The 24,199-nt window shown below is 46.7% G+C and overlaps 2 protein-coding genes across 8 annotated transcripts; one reads left to right on the plus strand and one right to left on the minus strand.

Annotated features, from left to right (window-relative positions):
- The first annotated feature begins 129 nt into the window (after nt 1–129).
- On the plus strand, nt 130–3,781 carry LOC117897675 (zinc finger CCCH domain-containing protein 14). Its single transcript, XM_034806683.1, has 5 exons — nt 130–303; nt 367–592; nt 654–3,035; nt 3,094–3,363; nt 3,432–3,781. The coding sequence occupies exons 1-5, from the start codon at nt 262–264 to the stop codon at nt 3,656–3,658; spliced, it is 3,147 nt and encodes a 1,048-aa protein (XP_034662574.1). The 5' UTR covers nt 130–261; the 3' UTR covers nt 3,659–3,781.
- Nucleotides 3,782–4,670: 889 nt separating this feature from the next.
- Nucleotides 4,671–24,028, minus strand: LOC117897672 (protein crumbs). 7 transcript variants are annotated; one of them, XM_034806674.1, is made up of 14 exons: nt 23,193–24,028; nt 13,670–14,014; nt 12,291–13,283; nt 11,145–11,453; nt 9,977–10,515; nt 9,860–9,901; nt 9,212–9,756; nt 8,852–9,152; nt 8,013–8,790; nt 7,765–7,947; nt 5,957–7,702; nt 5,768–5,892; nt 5,295–5,708; nt 4,671–5,226 (listed from the first exon to the last, which is right to left on the minus strand). In XM_034806674.1, exons 1-14 carry the CDS (start codon nt 23,449–23,451, stop codon nt 4,996–4,998), a joined length of 6,810 nt encoding a protein of 2,269 aa, XP_034662565.1. In that variant the 5' UTR covers nt 23,452–24,028; the 3' UTR covers nt 4,671–4,995. The 7 variants fall into 7 exon arrangements, with proteins under 7 accessions (XP_034662565.1, XP_034662566.1, XP_034662568.1 ...); XM_034806675.1 differs by having other exon boundaries at nt 9,860–9,877; nt 23,193–24,027; XM_034806677.1 differs by lacking the exon at nt 11,145–11,453 and adding an exon at nt 12,015–12,149 and having other exon boundaries at nt 23,193–24,027.
- Nucleotides 24,029–24,199: the final 171 nt, after the last annotated feature.

Genomic DNA, 24,199 nt, shown 5'->3' on the forward strand with positions numbered 1-24,199 from the left:
GATCATTAATGCATGACATATAATGCTTAAGTGCTAATTTCGATCAAAAATGCAATGATTGGCTACGAATGGAATCGATAGTGTACGATAGTGCCGACATCGCGCATCTCTAGTTAACGTAGATATCGGTGCAGTTGCGATAATTATTTTTAGTGATATTTTCCAATTCTCATGTAATAAAAACCATTTTTCCACGAAGCAAATATAAATAAATGTGCACAGAAATTCTCATTCAAAAAAGATAGTGCGAAAAAGTCGATCATGGAGTGTAACCTGGGCAGCGAAATAGGCCTGAAGATGCGCGTAAGTTTCTTTTTGCGGAAAATCAATGAACTTCGTAATCCAAGCAAAAAACACAAAATTTAGAGTGCCGTCAAGGCGAAGCTGCTGGAACTGGGCACGGGCGGCTCATCCGGCTTTATAGACGACGAACTGCCGGACTACGTGATGGTGATGGTGGCCAACAAACGAACCAAACAGCAAATGGCCGCCGAGTTAAATCTCTTTCTGGGCGACCAGACGGATCTCTTTGTCACCTGGCTGCACGAAGTTCTCCAGAAGCTGCAGGAAGTCACATTGCCCACAGCCAGTGGTAAGTTTGTGGTTTTCTCTATCGAGTGTCATTATCTAATCGAATCTGTTTGATCTGTCAGCGTCCAGCAAGAAGCGCAAGTCCCGTCAGCTCGAAGCACCTTCCAAGTCAAAGGAAAAGGACAAACGCCACTCGAAGAAGGACAAAAGGCTGCAGAGAAAGTCGGGCGATGAGATGCCAGATGCACAGTCAAGCTCTGCGGATGCCATGCCCGTGATTAGCTCCATAACCGATGCCTTTGCCGAGGAGCTGCTGGAGAAAGCCAAAAAATCGCTTGACATCGACATCAATGCCAAGGATGAGATTGTGCACAAAAAGAAGCGCAAGTCAATGGAGAGCGACGAGGAGACTGGAGACGCAGATGAGGCGGCACCCACTACAGAGACAAGCTCAACCACCGCCAGCGGCGTCAATCGGCAAAAGGATCTGGCCGAGCTGGCTGAGATTCAAAAGAAAATCCATGCGGCCAAGAAGCATTTGCGCCAAATAGGCGAAATAGAGGACGAGAGTGATGCAGAGGAGGAGGAGGAGGACGACGAAGACGGCGATCTCTTGAACATCAACGAACAGGAGGAGGAGCCGGAAGCCGCTGAAGCTATGCAAGAAGAGGTCCCTCCCGCACGCAAAACCAAAAGTCCCATTGTCTTCAAGAGGCGAGAGATAACTCCTCCCGTGGCGCGTATTGAGCCGGAAATTGATTCCCGCCAGGCGGCCAAGATGGATGTGGAGATTGAGAAGGAAAAGGAAAAGCCCAAGGAGGATCGCTCGGAACGCCGTTCGGTGCATGATCGTCTGGGCTCCAAGCAGGCCGCACAGCCGTCAACAGAGCGTCCGCAACGTGGCCAAAAAGAGCTCTATGTACCGGCACATCGTAGACGCTTGGAGGCATCGGAAGTACAGGTCCCCAAGGAGCGCAGCCAGCGTGAGCGCTCCAGGGAGCGTCGCTCCAGTCGCGACAATCTGCGAGAATCGAATCGTGCACATCGCCAGCGACGTTCGCCCAGCCCCGAGGCACCCAAGGCAAAGCAGCGCATCGGTTCGCGTGTCATTGTGGCTGTGCACAAGCCGCCAGAGCCCTCGGATGACGAAGATATGGCGGATAAGCCGGTCAACTCGGTCATCAAGATCAAGCCCAGACCCCATGTGTCGCCCCGGAGACAGGCGTGCAAGAATCTACTCATGAGAGCTGTGGCCGATGCCCAGAGATCCACGATTCTGGCCAAGTCAGCAGCGCCTTCGGTAAAGAAAGATGCGGAGGAGGTGGAGCTGGTCAGCACCTCGCTGGGCAAACGCAAGGCACCGGAAAAGAGCGAACGGGAACGATCGCGTGACCGTGCCAAGCGCAGTGCACCCACACCAGAGCTGTTCCGGCGCAGCACTCGAGAGTTGGTCGTGAATGTGCTGCAGCGAGATGCGTCAGGCAAGCAACAGCACTCCTCCGCCAGTGCCTCGCGACGCTCCAACGATAGTCATGCCGAGCTGAAGCTGAAACTGGTGGAGGAAGAGTATGGGCCCAGTCTCGTGGCCGAGGACTATGAGCCGTATGTGCCGCAGCTGCTGAATCACGTGGAGGATATAGATCTGCACATTGGTTCGCCAGAGGCGAGACCCAGCTCGAGAGGACCCAAAACTCAATTTGTGGTGACGCTGAATGGGGAGAAAACCAGCAGGCCGGACAGAGACTCTGCCTATCGCAAACGCAGCATCTCGGTGTCATCCTCGCCCGTAGCTACAACACCACAACAAGTGACCTCTTCCAGTGCGGAAATAACAGCTGCAGCTGCCGCCTCCTCCTCAACAGCGGACAGACGCCGCAAATCCAATCGAGCATTGAGCATCAGCCCATCGCCCAACTCAAGCCCATCTCATCATCAAGTCACACGAAGTCTGAAGCGCAATGAGGTGCTCAGGCAGCAGCAGGAAATCAAAAAGATCATCATCAAAAATGACACAGACGAGGACGATGAGACGCACAGTGCACCGCCAAAGAAGACTCAGTTGCCGCACAAGCGATCCTCGGGCGGCACTGCCTCGGCCCCGGCCAATGGTCACAAGGAAAAGCGAGCAAAGGCTGCCACTGAGGAGCGCTCCAATACGCCACCACTGCCGGCCACGGGCCGCCAAGCCTTGCCCAAGCTGGAGAAGCGAGCGGTCAGCAAAGAGAAAGCGGCAAATGCAAACTCAAACTCAAATGTAGAGCCGGCAGCGGCAACGACAGCAGCACCAGTGTCTGTTATAGTCTCTGCATCAGCCAAAAACAAACACACGCCCATCCGCTTTACATTAAAGTCGGAGGACAAACCACAAGCAGCGGCACAGCCACCGGCACAGCCTGCACCACGAAAGCGTCGCTCGGGCAGTCACGAACGTGCCACATCGTTGGAGAGGCGCAAAGTGCCCTTGCGGAATTTAGAGGATAGAAAATATGACAATTTGCCGGCATGTAAGTGTAACCAAAAGCCATAAACGCACAAACTTTGACTCTTCTCTATTGTTTCCAGTGAGCGCCGTCAGCGTGGACTCGGCCGTGTTGAAGGTGAGCAAGCCCAAGGAGCGTTGCAAATATCATCCAAGTTGCACAAAACAATTCTGCGAATACTATCACCCAACGGCGCCGTGCAAGTCCTTTCCCAATTGCAAGTTTGCGGACAAATGCATGTACGCGCATCCCAAGTGCATGTACGATATGTCCTGCATGAGCATTGACTGTAATTATGCGCACAGCGGCCAGCGGGATCTCAGTCATGTGCAGCTTACGGCACCGCCTTTATGTAAGTGCAGCAATTAATTGTTTATTTATAATCAAAGCTCACTCTAAAGTTACCTCTTTCCACGACAGCTTCCCATGTTATACCCGTGCAGAACTATAAATCAATATCGGCACCCATGACGGCCACCACAGCAACGACAATGTGCAAATATTATCCAAACTGCACCAAAGTGGGCTGCACCTTCTATCATCCAAAGCCTTGCCGTTTCGGCAAGAATTGCGTCAACAAGCTGGAGTGTGTCTTCTATCATCCGGAGATGCAGAGCAAATTCAAATGGGTTGCCTCAATGGGCTAAACACGGCAAACCCCATAAATTTTAACAATATTTAGCTAATGTCATTTTAATCACTACAACTACCCCGCGCTCTCCGGCTCCCTGCAACGCTAGATCCCCGCTACACCAAAACCTTTTTTTCTATTGGATCTAATGGGAGCTGGGCGCCCGCGGAGTTCTTTCTAATTCAATCATACACAGAGTGCTGTGTATCCCAACACAGATTTCATTTCATTTCATTTATGCATTTTATCCTAGACATTAGCAGCTATCTAATCTATCCGCCTCTAACTCTCTCTCTATCACGGCAAAACAAATTGTTCAATCGGATCTTTTTCTTGCATACAAACATAATCGTGCACGTCATGCAAAAAGATCTGCGAATAAAATTAGCAAATAGTTGCTACAAATTGGAAAACAGAAATGGGTTTTAATTGTTTGCTGAGGGGAAAATGGAGGATTTGTACCATTCACGAGGATTCTCTTTTGCAGCCTTCGCTTGTTGGCCCCTGTCAGTGCAATGGGAGTGAGTTTCGGCAACAAATCACAAAGGAAAAGCTCTATAAATATCATTAAATTTAAACCTTTTGCTGACTTTTTGATATTCCTTTCGGGTTAGAGCATAGTTCTATCATTTTGGAAAAAAGTCGAAATATTTAATATTTATTATAATGTATAGTACAGTCTCTTAAGGTTACGCTTAGATATTCTAGAGCAAAATATGTCTTTCATTTTGATTTGAATGCTTAAACAATAGTTTTTGCTTTTGCAATTGCTTTTCGTTACTCAATTTTGTGGGTTTTAGTTTTAGTTTTGTTTTATAAGGCCACATTTCCTGTTGTATATACTGCAGTATATAATAGGCATATAGGATTTATGTTTTAGCTCAGCTAAGTTATGTAAATGTTAAAATCTGTGAGGGGGGGAATACGATACAAATCTATTTACAAACAAAAATACTCGTACAATAGATCTACGTGTGGAATGTCGGTTGTCGGGTGTCGGGTGTCCAGTTTTCAGTGCTATAACTTTGTTCGCAGCTTTAGGATTAAACGAATACTGAGTCTAAACTAAACGGACTACAATCGTAACTAGAGTGCTTGGGTTTTGCCATCTAAATTACTACAAATAAATAGACAACGGCATTTATAATTATTAACTAACTAAAGCATAGGCATAGGCATCGAGGTGGTGAATATTTTGGGGCTCTTCGGCTGCTCCTCTGCTGCTTGGCTTTGAGCACCTTAATACAAACTTACGTACAAAAACATTGCATTACGTGTACATCTCTAGGGTATTACTATTATATGGGCGGACTTTAGAATATCTTTCAAAACGTATTTCAATCGTTGCTTAAACTAAATAAGTCGTTCCTCCGGCGGCGGCTTAAGCACATTGTCCATTTCCAGCCTCGGATTGCAGTACTCCTGAGCGCTGGGGCTGTAGGTGCCGCGCGTGGCACGCTTATTGCGTGCCATCACCAAAAAGGTGCCCAACAATGCACCAGCAATGAGCAGCAAGACCACCACAACGGGTATAACAATGATGGCTATGTCTGTCGTCGATGGGCCATCCTCCTTCGCAACGATCTAAGCAGCAGAAAAGGGAATAAAAGCTTCAGTTTAGTCCTACCATTTGGAACTCCTTTACTACTCACCGGTGAGGTGCAATTCTTGCCCGCAAATCCTTCCGTGCAGATGCAATAGTAGTCCGGCTTGGCGCCACAATCCTCCATGCAGCGTCCGCCATTGCCGCAAATATCTGTGGCATTGCAGGGATCGGTAAAGTTGCAATAGGCCCCACAGTAGGGCTTCTCGCAGATGCACTGGAACGAGCCGGGCTTGTTGAAGCAGCGACCCAAACCGCCACAATACTCGCCCTCCACGCTGCACTCGTCAATGTCGTTCTCACAGTGTATGCCCTCGAAGCCGGTGCCCAGGCAATTGCACTCGTAGCCACCCACCAGATCCATGCACTGTCCAGCGTTCTGGCAAGGATTCGAGTCGCATTCGTTGATGTCCTGCTCGCAGAGGCGACCCGTGTAGCCCAGGCTGCACTTGCACATGGGTGACTATAGTGCAGGAAGGAGACGTTAGTGCATAATCTATTGGGTATTCAAGTAGAACTTACCAGTCCTGTGGTCAGGCAGAGTCCACCATTATCGCAGGGCGTGCGCTCGCAGAAGGGCACATCGCACAGGGAACCCTCAAAGCCGGAGGCGCAGGTGCACGTAAAGTTATTGCCAGTCAAAGCATCTGCGGGGGAGTAAAAAATTACATTAAAATCTGTGTTCAAAGGGGACTAGTCCGGTGAACTCACTGAAACCATTCTCGCAGCTGGAACCATTACGGCATGGCTCATTCTCGCACGTCATCTGCTTGAGTATGTCGCACTGGGGACCGGTGTACTCCTCCGGGCACTCGCAGTAATAGGCTGCAATCAGATCCGTGCAGTTGCCACCATTGTGGCAGGGCAACGCGGCGCATTCGTTGATGTTCAGCTCGCAGTGGCGACCCTCGAAACCATCCTGGCACTGGCAGAAGAAGTCTGCCACCTGGTTGATGCAGGTGCCATTGTTCTGGCACTCCGTGTTCAAGCACTCATCGATGTCGGTGCCGCAGTCGTCGCCCTCGTAGCCCGCCTGGCAGGTGCACTCATACTCGTCGGACGGCGCCCGACAGTAGCCATCGTTGCGGCAGTCCGTCTGGAAGCACAGAATGCAACCCTCCGCGGGCCGCGTTGTGTTCAAACGGAACTGCGCCTTCAGCTGCACGGACACGTTCTCGGTGCGGGGATACAGTTCGGTGTTGGAGAAGTACGGCAGCAGCAGGTCACCCACACGCGCCTCGCCCACGCAACCCTTGAACTGGGAGCCCTGCTGGGCGGAGAGCGTGGAGCCGCGCGACTGACGCGACTCGGGCATGCCGCCCAAGTACACTTGGGTGCTGCTCGACAGCAGATACTGGATGGCCGCCTGGTCAATGTCGACGGAGAAGGAGGGTGCGGGATCCACCATGGATTCCCAGCCCTTCCAGCCACCCTCCAGCTTGCCATTGTGTGCGCGCAGGAAGATGCGACTCCACTCTCCGTCGGCGTTTTCCTTCTCAAAGCGCGTCGACTCGCCAATGTGCAGCTGCGTGAGCTTCCAGGTGATGGTCACGCGTCCACCGTTGACGCCAATCTCAAAGAAACTGTCCGCATTGTCGATGAACAGCAGCGTGCCGCCTGCGCGTGTGCGATAGGCAATCTCAATGCTGGGCTTCAGGGTCTGCTTGGGACCAGTCTCGCCGCCAGTTTCCTCGGCTGGTGGCGGCTCCTGGAAGTAGAAGAAGGCCAGCGGACTGCGTTCTCGGCCCGTGAATGTTGTGTTGGTGAGACACTCGTAGCCATCGTCCAGATTCTGGCAGACGCTCTCGCCCGGGCAGGTGACCAGCTGACAGAATTCAATCTCCTGGCAATCCTTGCCCTTGTAGCCGTTCGGGCACTTGCAGCTGTAATCGTTCCATGTGTTGCGGCACTCGGCATTGTGGCGGCAGGGATTCTTGCGGCACAGATCGTCGGACACCTCACCGGGCAGCACCGAAGCACGATCAATGCTGACAGCACCCAAAGGCTTGGCATTCACTTGCACATCCGTCACATTCAGGGGATACATTTCCACAATGAGATTGAGCGAGCCGTTGCTCACTTTTACGTCCTGGATGATGCCCTTGAAGTAGTCCTTGCTGTCGTCTGTCGCCTCCTTGCTCAGCACTGTGGCACTCTCATCCACGCCGGGCTCTGTGCTGGCGGGCAGCAGCGACTCCCGTGTGGGCGCAGGTCCACCCAAATAGAGCACCTGCGCATCCAGCAGACCCGTCGTGGACAGCGTCTTGCGGAAGTACTCGGTGCCATTGAGCTTGACCTGCACCAAGGTCTGATTGCGCACCACCTCGATCAAGTGATTGTAGCCATTGTCCAGCTTCTGGCCACCCACAGTGTAGGCCTCGGGTGTGCCAGAGAATTGCATCTTCACGAGCAGCTCGCCGCCATGCAGCTTGGCCGACACATACGAGTCACCAATGTCTGGAGGGTAAGGAAGAGGAAACGTTACTTTGGAGCGCAAAGTAAACTCTTTTTGTACTCACTTTTGGTGGGCGTCTTGCGTGGATCACTGCCCAAATAGAAGACCTGCCCCGTGGGCTCTCGCGTGCGTATAAACATGGAAATATCCAAAATGGAACGTATGGCACGTCTGCCCACATCGGTGGTCTCCACAATTACAGCCGAGTGCGTGGTATTCTCATGCCCAAACGTAGCTGCTGTCATGTCTAAGGAAAGTAAAGGTAAAAATCATAAATATGCTGCCTCAGGGCGCATCTTTTGCTCCACTCACTGTGCTGGCAGGTGTGTCCAAAGAATGGCCGCGGACAGTGGCAGGCGAATGTGTGCCACAGATCTGTGCACTCGCCATTCGAGTGGCAGGGATTCGGTTTGCACTGCTCGGTGCGCGGACAGCCGCTCTGCACATTCTCCAGCTTCGTGTCGCCGTACGTAAAATTCGCACTCTGCTCGTCGGGGAAGATCCATTTGCCATTCACGACAATGTCCTGCATGCAGCCCACAAAGGCCGAGGGCTGATGCGTCAAATGCCGCAGATATGACTTAAGATTGGGTATCGTACCGCCCAAATAGGTGCGCGGAAACGAGGGCTGACTGTTGTTGGCCGTCTCGTAGGAGCCCACGGGGAATATGGCCTGCTCATCGTTGGCGGACAGCACCAAATGCGAGGTATTAATGGCCACAAACACCTTGTGCCAGTTGCTGTCGTTCAGCTTGGAGCCAATGAAGACGCCCTCCCATTTGTTGAGCAGCGACGAGTGGAGGTTCAGGCGTCCATTAATCAGCTCTAGAATATAGCTGACGGGCTCATTCTTTTCCCCAGAGGTGCCAAAGGCCAGCACGCCATTGGGCAGCGTGGTTCTAAACTGCAAGTTAATGTCGTAGCCCTCCTCGCGTTCGGTGGTCACAGAGATCAAGCTGGTGGCCACCATGGACAGCGTGGTGGTCTTCTCGCAGGTGTCGCCCTGGAAGCCATTCTCGCAGGTGCAATTATACAGATGAATTGTCTCATTGACCAAATACGGACGACAAGTGCCACTATTCAGACAGGGCTGCAATAGATATAGGAATAATTAGTAGAAATTCAGATTTAGGCCTCCATTTGTGTCTTACATTTGTGAGGCAACCGATCAGCGGCACGGAGCAGTTTTTGCCCCCAAAGTTGGCATCACAGTCGCAGTCGTAGTCATCGATTTGATCAATGCAGGTGCCGCTTTGGCAGGGATTAAAGCGTTCGCACTCATCGATATTGACCTCACAGTGGGGGCCCTCGAAGCCGGGTTCGCATTCGCAGGTGTAGGCGCCGATGCCATCGTTGCAGGTGCCATGTTTGCTGCAAGGATTACTCTCGCATTCATTTATGTTGATCTCACAGTTCTTGCCAATGATGCCGGGCACACAAACGCATTCGTAGCTGCAAATAAAACGAAAGTTAGTCAACAAATCAATTGTTATACCCTGGCTGGCACTCACCCGCTGGCATTCTCATAGCTAAATGGCTGACTGAACACCTTGGGCAGGTCCGTGAGGCGGCTGAGCTGGTAGAGCGTCTGATTGGAGCGCTCCAGGCAGTTGCTGTTGTACTGACACGGATTGCTCTCGCACTCATTGATGTCCTGCTCGCAGTTCTTGCCCTTGTAGCCCGCATGACACTCGCAGAAGTAGTCCTTGACTTGGTCCAGGCACTTGGCGCCGTTCGTGCACGGATTGGACACACACTCGTCGATGTTTAGTTCACAATTCTGACCCTCGTAACCAGTGCCGCTGCAATCACAGCGGAAGCTGCCCAACTGATCGATGCACTGACCGCCATTCAGGCAGGGATCGCCCACACAGTCGTCGATGTCAATGTCGCAGACACGTCCCGTCATGCCCGGTATGCAGGAGCAGGTAAAGTTGTTGATCATATCAATGCAGGTGGATCCATTGGAGCAGGGATTGGTGATGCATTCGTCAATGTCAATCTCGCAGTTCTCGCCACGATATCCCGGCTGGCAAACGCACTCGTAGGCATTGATCTGTTGTGTAGAAAGAAAAGGATTAAAATTTCTGTAGATTTAAGCTTTAGCTTTAAGCAGGAATCAGGGATTTGGGCTCTAGCGGTGTACCTACGTCACTCACTTGTCTCAATATCCGATGCTTTCCGTATTTAAAGAAAAACAACTAATTACACTTTAGTAACCACTTACGACGTCACACCCCCCCTTCATCTGAGAGAGTTCCCCCTTGGCTACCTACCTTGTTGTGGCACGTGGCTCCATTTAGACAGGGAAAACTGAGGCACTCATCCACATCCGAGTCGCAGTGAATGCCCGTGAAGCCGGGCGTGCAGTAGCACTTGTAGGATCCCTTTTCGTTCTTGCAAATGCCATTGCCGCAGATCTTTGGGTGCAGCGTGCACTCATCCACATCGTTGGCGCAATTCCTGCCCGTCCAGCCGCGTGCGCACTTGCACTCGTAGTCGCCGTTGGGCAGATCCAGGCACTCGCCACCGTTCTGGCAGGGCTGGGTGGCGCACTGGTTGCACACCTTGTTCTCCGGGCAGATGCACTGATTCTGCACGCACACCATCGGCTCCTGGCAGTTGAGCGGCGAGCAATTGTCGGCCTTTTCGCATCGGTCACCGGTGTAGCCCACGGAGCAGTAGCAGTGGGTGCCGTTCATCGAGCATGTGCCGCCGTTCAAGCATTTACCGTTGGTTGCATTGCAGTTGATGGGCGTCAGGGCCATGGCGGCGGCCGTTCCTCCATCGCCGGTGCTCTGCTGGCAGTTGTAGCCTAGGGAAGGAATTTCGAAATTAGATCTGGATTCATCTTTAGTTTATGAGTTAGTATTCTACTTAAGTATAAGTAATATTTAATTGTTTAAGTATTTTTACTACTGCTACGCTACATATTTACATTTGGATAAGCCGGGGTTGCACTAAAAGTTTCAAGGAACAGTTAAATAAAAGAGCACTGAATGAATTCAAGTCATTTTATACTCTATTTCGCCTCTCTCTCTCTCTCTCTCTCGCAAAGCTCGCTCTCTTACGGTTTGTATTTTGTTTGCATGCAATTTGCAGGTTGAATAATTAAGAGAGAGATTAATTTGCTCTGCTGAGCAGTGCAGTCCGGCTGTCAGTTAAGCAGTTCTGAGAAAGTGAAAGAGAGAGAAGAGAACCGTTTATTCTGCCAAGCAGAGCAGAGATGCGTTAGCTATGCTAAGCAGTTCACAATAATGAACACCAGTGAGAATTCATTGAGCGCTCTAACACATGAATAAAGTAAATATTAAAAGTAGATATCACTACTAGTAGTACAGCCATTAACCGCATTCAAAATTCAAAACTACATTTAATTGGGATGACACGACTTTTAGAACAACCCTTTGCTTCACGCCATTTCATCGAATATTTATGCCAAACCTGTGTATCCACTAGCACATATACAGGTATAATTGCTACTATATCCCAGGCAGGTGCCACCGTTCAAGCAGTTTTCTTGGGGACATGCATTCAGGGAGGCCGATCGATGGGTTGGTGACTGTTGTTGTTGTTGGTTTTTGTTAAGTTTACTAGCTGTTGTTGTTGTTGTTGTTATTATTGGTGGTATTCTGGTTGTTGGAATTGTATTCGTATTCGTAATTGCTGGTAGAGTGATTGCTACTGTTGTTGTTGGCAGTTGTTCTGGTGTCGGTGTAGTTGTTGTTGTAGGCAGACAATGACCAATTGGGCCTAGGGTTTTTTTAGCCAAATACGGGAGGATTGTTGTTGTTGTTGGTATATAGTATATAAGATTACGGATTAGTGTATAGCGTATAAATCAGTTGTTAGTAGTAGCAATGGGAGATTAACTAACAAAAAAAAGCAGATGCACATTAACACAATGCAGTTCCCAGAAAGCTTAAAGGCAAGTCAATAAATGTTTGAATTTATTTTGAATGATAAAAGTAAGTTCATAATGAAGTTTCAAAGTAAAGCGCTGCTGATGAGTCCGTTCACTAATGGGAAATGGTATGCGCAAGCAGTGCTTTAAGCAGTCTGGCATGGAATGAAGTTAGATTCCGATTTCAGGCAAATCAGAGGCTGATTTTATTTGATTATTAGATGGAAAGCGTTCCCATGCAATAATGACTCAATGGCTACCAATTAAATGTAACATTTTTCCATAATTTATTGACACTTTATGCCTTTAAGCTTTGAGAACGCAGAGATCCCCCAGCTACAATAATTGCTACCCTCTAGCCATCTAGCACACATCCTCCATCATCCAGCCTGCAACCATCAACCACGTACTCAGCTTCAGTTCGCAACGCTTCCGCTTGAGCCACTCGGGCGATATGTAGCGCTTCTTTTTCTCGCTGGCGCACTGTGATGGATCGAACATTTCCACCTCGATTGGAGCAGGAATTGGCGGCTCCAAGTCGGAAGCTTTTGTTGTTGTTAAATTAAGACCATTAAAAACCATTTAAACCCAAAAAAGAAAAATGAAAACCAATGCTTTATGACCATGCAACGCCCATGAACAACCTTAAACCTTTTAGCGTGAATCTCCCAGAGGGAAGGACTTACCCGTTGTGCCTGGCTTACACACGCACTTGCCGCCAATGCACTCCGAATCGATGGGACACTGCTGGGCACAGCTCGGTCCCAGCTGGCAGAGCTCTCCACTGTACTCCGGCGGACACAGACACTGGAACCCAATGGCCTTGTCCACACAGGAGCCACCGTTCAGGCATTGTTGGGTCTGGCAGGTCATGGGTCGATCGCACACCTCGCCGCCCCATCCGTCCAGGCACTGGCAGGTGTACCAGCCGTACGTGTCGAAGCAACGTCCGCCATTCAGGCACGGACTCTTGTCGCACTCATCCACATTCGTTTGGCAGAAGGCGCCCGTGTATCCAGTGCCGGAGCAGTCGCAGCTGAAGCCATTGATGCGATCGATGCAGCTGCCATTATTCTGGCACGGCTGCGAGGCACACTCGTCCGTGTCGATCTCGCAGCGTGGTCCGGCATAGCCCTTGGGGCACTCGCAGGCAATGCTCCCCGTGCTGCCGAGCACCACGCAGGCGCCATTGTTCAGGCAGGGATTCGACTGGCACAGCGGATGAATGTTCACCTCCGTCTCGCAATGCTGTCCACTGTGCTGGGCATCGCAGAAGCACTGATAGTCGCCGCGCGAGTTCTCCAGGCAGGTGCCCCCATTCACGCAGGGATTCTTGCCGCACGGCGAGCCATTGTCCTTCTGGCAGTTCTTGCCCGAGTAGCGTGCCGTGCAGCGGCACTCGTAGCCCTCGGAATTGGACGAACAAGTGCCATGTCCCATGCACGGATCGTTCAAACAAAAGTTATCCGGCAGCCGCGTAAACAGATCATGATCGCTGCAGGGTCCAGGTGTCAGCGGACACACGCCGAAAACGACATTCTGTATGGTGGAATTGTTGACAAACTGCAGTCCGGGTCCATCCAGCAGGCAGCCGGAGAAAGAGTTGCCCAGTATCAAGATGGCATCTTTGTAGCCAATGTCCTGATTGGTCAGGAACTGGCTGTTGTAGGTGGAGTTGGCTGAGGAAAGGAAGGGGAGAAAAAAGGGGATTAGTAGGGAATTTGTGACTTTATCACTTTCTTAATGCAATTTTTGACATGGATTTAATCTAGAGATGGCACATGATAATTTCTACGCAACATCGATAACTTTTGTGTGATCGAAACGCATGAATCCGTTTGCTCATGGAACATTTTTATGGGAAATTAACCTCTTTAGCTGTTTTACTAATTAATCACGTTTCTAGAGCGTTCCTTTCTTTTACAAGTGAAGTTCCCCTTTCTAATCCCTTCGTGATGATGGGTAATCAAACCCCTGCCCAATTTACTCCACAACATTTCACGATTTCTGTTAGACCCTTTCCCAGACCCTATTTTGTCTTCTGGCTGATTGGATTATCACTTACCAAATATGCTTGCCGCACGATCCACATGCAAATAGAGATTGCCGTACTCGTATTTGAACTGCAGCGTATGCCAGCGATTGTCCAACAGTTGGTAGGGCAATTTCACATCCAGACGATTGTTTGGCCCATGGACGGCGGGGCCGGCCAATGAGATTTGCAGAAAATCGTTGAGCACTGAGATTACGATTGAGTTTTTGTTGTACTGCTGGGCGAGTATCTCACCGCCGCGGCACGAGCGGAAACTAATTGCCGAATGATCCCAAATGGGCATCGGCGTCGTCAGGCGGAGGTAAGTGGAGCCATTAAAGTATGCCTCCTTGGTTTGCACCTCAACGGAGGCAACATCTGCAAAAGAAAGAAGATCAAGAGTTTAGTTTGTGACATGAAATGAAAGCATGACAAGGCCAGGCCAGGCCAGGCCACAGCCAGTTCAGGCCAAGTCGGATCGGAGGGCGTACTCTCATTTAACTAATCGCATTTCATTCGAATCGCGGGACTGGTACGCGGCATTTGTAACCGTAGACTTCCTCATTTCCTCCTCAGCTCAGACTTATTTGGCCACACAGCAAAATGGCCAATTGGTTTACTTTGGCTTACATTTTTTTCTCCCTCTTTGGCATTTTTTTCTCCTTCTCTCTCTGGGGCATTTGTGTCCACCACCCCGCTTGGCTAAGAAAGTGCTTTTTTTCGACTAGCATTGACCAAATTAGACAAGTTGCCTTGGCATGCCACCACACTTAAATGGTAATCAGTTAACAATTTCATTTCAAACTTTCATTTGCGACAGGCGATCGCCTGCCAAGGCGCAGAATCAATTCCCATTTCCCCCACCAAAGCAGCAAAAAGAAGTTGCAGACCAGAAGACGCCGACCATAACTTTGGACTTTGAGTGGTTTTCTAATTCATCTTTAAGCGAGAGGGAAAGGCCGGCTGTGGGGAAAAGACCGATGCTGGAAGTACTCTAACAACTCTGTTTCCTCATTTTAGAAATGCCAGAATGATGCTCGAATGAGTCCGTTCGCCTATGGAACATTTGTGCTGCACTCCATTGAGCAGCAAAAAATTCTCCTACCGCGGAAAGTGTATACCAAGATCCCAGCAAAATGAAACAACTTTCTTGACTGAGGTGCACCAGGCGTAAAAAGTAAGAAAAAGCCAACTATGACTGTTCATACTCGTCTGTTCGTGCTTAGATATGTGGGTACCGTAGATGTATGTACATACATTTGTGCAAAAGCCGGTTTTGTAGATCGTTCAATAAACTGCGAAAAGCAAAAGACCAAAATAAAATGGAAAGAAAGTGGCCAAAAGGAAAAGTTACTAACGAGAGGAAATTGCAAACAGATGAAACAAAAACACTTTGGACTCTGGCACGACAAATCTTCAGCTCATTCTTTCTAGCGCAATTTCAATTTTCATTATTTGGCGCCCAGGTATCGTATCTACTGCTTCCTTTGGCTAGCTTCAACAGGCACTGCTTGCTTTTGATAGTTTGAATAGGCACTGCTTGCTTTAAGAAGCTTCTTGGAACGCCATTAAATGCTTGCTTTGGGCAGCTTGGAAAAGGTTATGAGACTGCAGATAATTCATTAATTATTTATAATTAATTTAATTGATTTTTAAATCATTTGTTGGTGGGGCAGTTTCAAGAAAATAATCATTCTATTCAATAAAACTCATTAGAGACCTGGGCGGGGTCTTCCCAAATTAATTTTGGATTTTTCGATGCCTTCAATTTGGCATTCCAACTGGTTAGACCATCAATGAAGCTGGACTTGGGATACATTAAAACTGACAAATGAAACTGCTGGCAACCTCCAAAACTTGAGAAAACTTTGCCATGGCACTGACTGAAGTACATAGAGCTGTTTATTGCCAAAACGAACAGAGCCAAAACGAAGTTTTTGGGGGGAATTTGTGTTAAGTGTTGGCGCATTTTCGCGTTAATAAACTTTTAAAAATCATACATATTTTTGCACTTCCCTTGGCCAGACAAGAGATAATTTTAGCACCTTCTCGGGCTTGGTTGAACCCAGACATTGCTGGTACTATGCCCTTTTGGGCAGCTGCCCTGACCCATGGCCTGTTGGCTGGGGATTCCGGGCTTAGAAAGCGCTCGAAGCGACCTCGTCGCAAAACAGAACCTGAACAGCGACGAACAACATAATGGAAAAAACATTATGAGGCCATCGATTTTGCGTTGTCCCGCCTTGTCCGGTCTTCTCAAACAATTCGTATTTTATTTTGTATTTAAAGGCGATTTGTGGTATTTGCATTGACAGTTGTTCGTCGTTTTGCCAGACGTTTTGGTTAATGTATGCCACAGGGTGGGGCAGGCAGGCAGGGGGGCAGGGGTTGCGGCTGCGGCTGCGGTTGGGAGTGAAGTGAGTACAAGTAAGTCGACAGTAAAGAGCTCATAATTATATTATACTCACGTACGAAACTAGGCAGAAAATTATTCAAAAGTTAAACAACACAAAATGCGACTTAAACTGTTAGATTGTTGGACTGAAGATTCCGACAAAGGGATGCCCATTAATTGGATGTAGGAATGAAGTATTTAAATGTTCAAGCTCGTTCCCTGTATAAATTTCCAATAAGTGAACAGAGAACATTCTTTGCCAACGATTAGGGTTTATTCCCTAGAGTGTAGAATCATCTACTCAAAAATTAGCATCATTAGTATACAAATATTTCTATTGAATAAAATAAATTATCTACAAAATTCCCCAGGCATGCCTTGCACTTTAGAGTTGTTTTTCACACATTCACACACGTTTTTCTTTATATTTATAAATGGAATGTCTTTGCAGTATATTTTATAAGTTCAGGTATAGATTCTCCTTATGCGTCGGCATGCACATTTTTGTTGTACAATCTCCTCATTGCCTTGTTTTTTTGTGCTGTTGTTCTTGACCGTAAGCAAACGGAACGGAAATTTCATAATCATAACCAAGAAAAATAATTCTATTTCTACTTCTCTTTTTTTTTTTGCATTTTTTATTATTATTATGCTTTTTGCATGACTTTTGGACAACCGTTTGTTTAGTTCTTCGACTCATGAATGACTTGACTCAGACGCCAGTCGGGAGCTGCAAAAACCCGCTCTTAAGCCGTCTCTCAGCGAATTTGCTTTAGCGGTGCCATAAAAAGAAACAGTTTAATAGTGTCTTTTCAGCTATTGTTTGGGTTCAGAGAGAGAGAGAGGGGCGATAGAGAGAACGTTTGCTGGAAACACTTCTGGCAACTTTAATGGCTACTCGCACTGTGACTTTTTCGGGCACAAAAGAGTTTGTTATGCCGATTCTTAAGTAGGGGCGTGGCAAATGGATGGAACTTAGCCAATTTGAATGAGTTTTTAATGAATTATTCCAACAGGGAAAATAATGATAGGTATTTCTGGGAGAGCGGAAAGATTTATGGAAACTTTCAACTAAAATATGAAGATTTTTGTGCCCTCTTCTATAAGTTTTCTGAAACGTTTTTGACACAAAAGCTAATAGAAAAATGCAATAAAAACAGTACACTTAAAATATTAATTGAGGAATTTAATTGCCATGGAAATATAATTTTTCACTTGAAGTTTTTCGCCAAAAAAAATGATGTACTTTCCCCGGCACTCGTACCTATGCCGCATCGTACCAAATTCCGCTTCAAAAGAGAAAACGCTCGAGATCTACAAAACTTTATCTGAGATGCATAATTACACTGCTTGCTTTTCCATTTCCCAATGTTATTCCCACATGCCATGTTATTTTTTTTACACTTGAAGCAGCGGAAAAAAAGTGATTTATGCAAAATGAGATAAATGCACGCAAAACACTCAAAGGAGGAAGCGGTAAATGTAACAGAAAGCAATAGGCGACTCCTGTTACACGCCCACTCGCTGGTCAGCGGGAGCGAGAGAGTGGGAGAGAGAGAGACCCAGTTAGGAAAGAAACACTCAAATCATTGCAACACTTTACACACACTTGCACAAGCGTGTGCAGCATAAGTACTCCGAATGTATGCATACATATGTACATACATATGTAAATTAGCTCAACTTTAGCTTTTTGCTTTGCGCCCCTTCCTTTCGCACTGCATTCTGCTTGTATGACTAATCAGCGTGTCTGCATATGCAAAACAACATCAAATGTAGGGACACACCGACGTATTTACATACATGTGTACATGTTTAACCCCACGCGGCCGCTGGCTATTGTCGTTTTGTATGTTAGCCACTCTTAAGCCAGATGCAGTTCTCTCTTCTCTCTTTTTTTCCCGCTCATCTGCTGCTTTGACTGCTTTAATAATACCTCGTACATGCACCGGTACATGTGAAATGCAAAAAGTGTATGGATTTCATGTTGTCACGGGAACGGGACTTAATTCCTTTTAGCATTGATTTGCCTGTTTTTGAGCACAGGGTATCCAATTGTCGGAATACCATACACCTCTCAAAGCACTCTGTTGTTGTTGATGTTTTTGTAGCAGGTGCAATTGTCGTATCCACCCTTCCCCTGGTCTAACCCTTAGCCCGAAAGACGGGCTGCTCCAATGTGTGGGCCACAACAAAACGTTGCATGTTGCTAACTTCGGCTCTGACTTGTGGGTGGGTCGACTCTGTGTTCGGTGGTTGGGTTGCCCGGGGACCCGGGATTGTTTTACAGCTACATTTTTGTCCCTCCACCCACTCTTTCACTCTCCGAAAATGGTCATACTTCAATTGTTTTCACATTGCAAGTGTGTGTTTGTGTTTGTATGTGTTGCCTCATTCAGCACTCAACCCACACTTTACTTTTGTTGCCACTGTTGTTGTTTTTGTTTTTAATTTTTGCTCTAAATACTTTTAACTTTTTCGTTGCTTGTGTTGTTGTTGTTTTTGTGTAACAAGCCGCCCACGAAAGGCACGAAAAAAGTTTCATTTTGCACTCGATTGTTTTTGTACACTTTCTTTAGAAGGGGTAGAAGTATTTTGTTGGAGATGTTGGAACGTAGGAAACGTAAGGCCAAGAAAAGCTGTGTTTGAAAATTCCATAACAGAAAGAGTATCTAAGCATCGGTGCATCGGCAGCCTTTTCTGCTACTGTTCGGATGTTCAGAAGTTGCATAAATCACCGATGACCGATTTAACGTATTTTCATTTTCTGTATTTAATTTGTTAGCAACAACAAGCAACAACAATAAATAACAATATTTTCGTGTAATTAAATGTATAATTTTTAATTGCTGCGTTTTCGTTTTTCGGTTTACTTTTCTCTCTGTCTCTCTACGTGTATTGATGGAAAAGTGAAAACGTGTCGCGATTAAAATTTAATTACAGCTTAAAGATAATACGATTATCGAAACGTTCCAAAGGGTTTAATTATACTACAATACGATGCTCAATAGGCATGATGTTCGGGCATTCAATGATGTATAAATAATGATACATAAGATCTGTGTAAAGATTTTGTGGTAATTGTTGAAAAGTTTTCCATTTGGTAAAAGTTTTCACAATATTATTAGCGGTTTATTTCATGTTGTGTTTATATGAAGTTTGCTAAGGATATACAATAGAAATAAACAAATAAATTAGTTGTACTTTGAGCCAATTAGTAACAGGAACTAAGCTTCACAGAGCAATTACCCCAAATATGGTTAAAAATAGATGAGTTTCCGCTATGAATATTTATTGTTATTTACTAGACTATTCTACAAAATTTCATCAGTCCAATTCAGCTTTAAATTAAGTCTATCCGGGCAAAATCAAGGGTGTGAACCGGATCAGCAGTGATTCAGGGCTACATCCATGAGAGTTTTTAGCTACGGGGCCAGTAGATGATAAATATTTGAGCCATGAAAGCTGATGGAAAGAAAGAAGATTGTTTGGCCAAAGTCGGTCACACAGACAAGGTTGTTTCTTAATGGTGTCGAGATTTGTTTGAACTTTTACAATGGTAAATACTCAAACTATTTTTTTTTCTAACATACTAACTTTCCCATGCAGCCCCATCCTCATACTTATGCCTGTGTATAAATGTACATTCTTTCCAGAGCTATTTTCATGTCTGACTGCACTTTGGACCTGGAGAATAGATCATTTGTTCCGACACCTTTTAGTTGAACGAAGAAGTAACGAAACTGAGCTGCAAACAAGTTTCCCACACTAATTTCCGCTTTTAGCTTCCAAGAAATGTGCTGAAGAAATGTTTATTTTTAAAATATTTAAATGAATACGCTTCTATTATACAATATGAATACACAATACACACTACGCCTGTGGAGGAGAGGTGGAAGCTAATTAGTTTTGATATTCCATGAAAGCTGCAGATTAACATCCAGCAAACAGCGGCAAAAAACCACAAAAACTGTGCGCACCCACAAAAAAATGACAGGGAATGACAGATGAGTATTCGGACTGTGGGGTACCTGGTAAATGCTCTTCACTGATTTACTAGAAATTCCAATCTGAAAGATAAGCATCAAAGCAGTCTACATTGAATCTTTGCACTACTTTCTCTCTTATCTTATATCAACAAAAACACAGTATACCCTTGTACTCGTAGAGTAAGTGGTATCTAAATTTCAGTGTGTCAACGGCTTCAACGGTTTCGCTCTAAGCATGCTCCACCCCTGCTTGCTCCCATGAAATCATGATTACACATTCACACACACATTCCCACTTCCCACTGCTTGCTCTTCTCTTTTATCTCCTCGTTCTGGGAACAACAACAAAACTAACCAGAAAAGCAAAGCAGACAGACTCCCCCAAAAAAATAGCTCTGCTTAGAATTGAGCACACTCAAATAGTCGGAGCTTCTCTTTCTCTCTCCTTTGGGTCTCATTCTGCTGGCTGTTGCTGCGCAGCCGCGCCTGGGAACCCGTTTATCTGTTGTTGGAAACAACAATTGGCCATGGCTCCAACTGCGCAACGACTGCGACTGCGACCTGGCCCTTGTACTCGTCGTAGTACATGCTCTGGGCCTTCCTGCCAGACCCGTCCATCCACGAACTGGCACAAAGCAATGAACTGTTGAATAAAACAAAACCCAAAAACCTGAGAATCTTTTCCGGTGGTGCGTCCCCAGCAGAACAGACTGAGCAAACACATTGAGGGAACAGAGCCTGAGACTGTGGCCTGGAGCTGGTGCATCAGTGGGCGTTGCACTGTGGCTCGAACAATGGAAATGCTTTTAAAATAAAGTGTGGAGCCATGATTAATATTATTAACATTCATTAAAATGTATTAGAGATATCTAACATGTTCAAACGAATATATTTAGAGCGCGCTCATGCGATCCCATTAGCTTACGCTTCCTTTATAGAAAACAGAATATATATATACTTGCACTGCTTTAAGTAACGCAAAAGTCCGGTAGGCAAGCAGAACCTTCCGCCTGTACCTCAATTTCCCACCACAATTACATCTCACACGCACACACTATTTATGTCCAATTTGTGTACGTTCCATTCCACTGTATCGTGGCGGTACTCTCATGAGTCAATGTTAACAATGCCCGTGTAGTTGTACTGTGATCGCGCTGCGTATGCAAATAGCTAGAGATAAAACGCAACTACGTGAGGGCCGCGATAAAGCCGAATGACTTCGCACAGTCAGCATTGAGCAACGCCCCCAAAGATTTAAACATTTGTTTGCATGAAATTTTGTTAAAAAATTGAATCAAATAAAAGCGAAAGCCGCAATGTTTTGTAGTATCGCCCTCTGTATGATACTTATTTGCGGCTTCTGCGGTCGGCTCGGCTCTTCCCAAGGCGGCCATGCCAATCGATGGAGAAACTGAAAACTGGCAACGTTGCTGCAACTGCCTCCGACCTTTTGGTTCTCTATTATAGTCATAGGGGAAAATCAGAGGTACTTTTTTTAGTTCTTTTGTGGCTATTTTTATAGAGCAAGCTAACGACTTGCACTAATGGCCAGCGTCAGGCAATGGTCGCGGCCCGTTGCGTAGCCCCGGATCCACGGATACACGGGGTCCAAGGGGATGACCAGGCCCTGCGTCACGGCCGATTGCACTTTAACACTTGACCAGAGAACAGGCGGCGGCCTGAAACCTGGGCCGTAGCGGCAAGCGGGTGTGTCTCCCCCCGACCGCCCGCACACAATTTCCGATTTCCACTAACCCGCGGGGTCACGTGTTGTCGTCATTAGGGCGATGCAGGTAGCGCGCAGGTAATTTGTATCCCTCAAGAGGAGTGTGTACCTGCGCAGCGATTTTTTCACTTGAAAAGATGGATCATTCCAATTTAGGAGAAAATTCATTGGAAAAACTGACAAGAAACCACTCTCAGAAAATGACGATGATCGACGGGCGATGTCTGGATTTGTACAATGGAAGCTGATGGCGGCCCAAAAACCAGTTGTTTGGGTGGAGTGCAGGGCTTTCCCATCTAACAACATTTCTCTCTCTCTATCTGTTACTCTGTGTTTCTGTGTTTATACCCTTCAGGAAGGTGTTTTGATTTTTCCAGATGCTTTCCAGTGCACATAAAATAAAAATTTCCCAAAAGCAAATGGTCCAGAATTCGATTTCCAAATAACTGCCAAAGGGTGAACTTTTTGCAAGGGTATCCATAACTTCGTTACCTCTAAAATGTCGATTTCCATAATTGGAATTGCGGTGCTGCTTGCCAACTGCTGACGTTGCCGGCTTCGCTGCTTTGGCAATTGTTGTAGTCGCCGCTTTCCGGCCAGCGATAAGATTGCGGGTAACAACAAATCCCCAATGGTTGGCGGCTGGTCCGATCGGTATTGTAAATAAATAAACCAAATTTGAGGTCGTTTTTGCACAATCCCATTGAAAAAGGGGGGCACGGGCACACGCAGCAGCGACAATAAGTGTGGAAGCCACGGACAATACGAGTATGTAACTGATAATTACGCATAATGATTCAGCAGGCGACATGTGAATCAAATCCTTTTTCAATTCAATTATATTCGAATATAGGAAATGAAATGGATGACGGAAGAAATAACATGAAATGCACACATTACGGTTGGCAAAGCAGTTAAAGATCATAAAGAGAACTTCAGAAGAGAAATGGTCGGCAGCAACTGCTTTCTTTTGCTCTTAACTGTTGACACTAACAATAGAACCATTTGCAATCCCAGCAAATTCTAGCGCTTAGCGATAGCCAAAAACCAATAATACTCGTATCAATAATAACAAATTAGCGAATAATTAACACCATCAAACTTTTGGTATGCCATATGTATCTATGAGTCATCTCTTTGTAGGACGGAGGGAAGGAAAACCCGTTGAACAAGTTTTCGGTTACCAAAATTCGATGAAAAATCTTTCCCTTCCGCCACACACACACAAACACTTACTCACACATGAGAGCTTTGATTCTCGACTCAAAAGTGCACTCGAAAAAATGCAAGTGGTTCAACGGAAAAAACAACAAACAAGAATCAGGCAGAACATTTCAATGGTGGCACGCAAACACACAATACAATCCAATACAATGATAGAGGGAGAGCAGCTTCGGCTCCTCCGCTCTCTCACCGTGTAGAATGTCCTCTCTTTTTCGCTCTCACCTGTTGCTAAATATATTAATATGAAGAGAAATATCCATTGAGGCGCTGAAATGGCGCGCTTGAGCAAATGCTGTGCTGTCGACGTCGTAATTTGAGCTGCGCTTTTCGTACGGGCTCGGCTCTGCATTCTTCTTGCTGCTGATCTGCTCCGCTGCTGCTGATGTTGTAGTCGTTGTTGTTGTTGTTGTTGTTGCTGTTGTCGTGTGACGTGCGCAGTTGCTGCGGTTGCTGACGCTGACGCATTCACGATCTTAGCCATGATCGTACCTTTTTTGTTGTTTTCGGTATTGGCCAAGAAGGGGTTTCGTTTTGTTTCGTTTCGGTATGTTTGGTTTACATTGGAGCCTTTTGGGCCGCTTGGAATACGTTTATTTACGCACACCCAATCACATGCATGCCACACACATACACTTGCACTTGGTCTAGAACGGGTTTTTTTTATTGTCCAGCTCTAGAAAAAAACACTGCTTTTTTTGCACACTTTCGCATGCGACACTTTCTAGCCTGAATTTGAATATTGAATTGAGCACAGATTCGGATTGAGCCACTAATTTCCCATTTCGCAGGTAAGAACACACACTAGTAGGCTTTAACAATGCTGCACTGGTAGTGGTGGTTGTTCTGCCCTTTTGAACTGCACGGCAGTGCATTGAACACACACACACTTAGGCGCGTTGGCTAACACCAACACTAAGGCACGGGATTGCGCGCATAGAATGAGAAAAGCAACAAAAACTTTCGGCGGGGCGGCCTCTGTTGCGTTAGCGACAGAAACGACAAAAACGTACGTCCGACGCGGCCAAGAACAAACTGTGAAATGTTGTTCGTGTTAGCTGCTTGGCACTGTAGAAGTGTGTGTGCACAACAGGTAGCCTCATGCATGAAGAAACTATACAAGGAGGTCTCGTCGGCGGCGCGTCGGCTGCCTTCGTTCGTTTTATTTCGTTAGATTTTAGTGCGTGTTTTTTGTTATTGATATTTTATTTATTGCAGCAAGAAAGTTGAAA

This window comes from Drosophila subobscura, chromosome O, assembly GCF_008121235.1.
Source record: "Drosophila subobscura isolate 14011-0131.10 chromosome O, UCBerk_Dsub_1.0, whole genome shotgun sequence".
In the NCBI taxonomy this organism is placed as follows: Eukaryota; Metazoa; Arthropoda; class Insecta; order Diptera; family Drosophilidae; genus Drosophila; species Drosophila subobscura.

Bases quoted from the DNA above. Each gene is read 5' to 3' on its own strand.
- LOC117897675 (XM_034806683.1), top strand. From the start codon at position 262: ATGGAGTGTAACCTGGGCAGCGAAATAGGCCTGAAGATGCGC. The intron at 3,036-3,093 runs GTAAGTGTAACC...TATTGTTTCCAG, and splicing joins ATATGACAATTTGCCGGCAT to TGAGCGCCGTCAGCGTGGAC. The intron at 3,364-3,431 runs GTAAGTGCAGCA...TTTCCACGACAG, and splicing joins GCTTACGGCACCGCCTTTAT to CTTCCCATGTTATACCCGTG.
- LOC117897672 (XM_034806674.1), bottom strand. From the start codon at position 23,451: ATGGCTAAGATCGTGAATGCGTCAGCGTCAGCAACCGCAGCAACTGCG. The intron at 11,454-12,290 runs GTAAGTCCTTCC...AAAAAACCCTAG, and splicing joins GTGTAAGCCAGGCACAACGG to GCCCAATTGGTCATTGTCTG. The intron at 7,703-7,764 runs GTGAGTACAAAA...CTTACCCTCCAG, and splicing joins ACGCAAGACGCCCACCAAAA to ACATTGGTGACTCGTATGTG.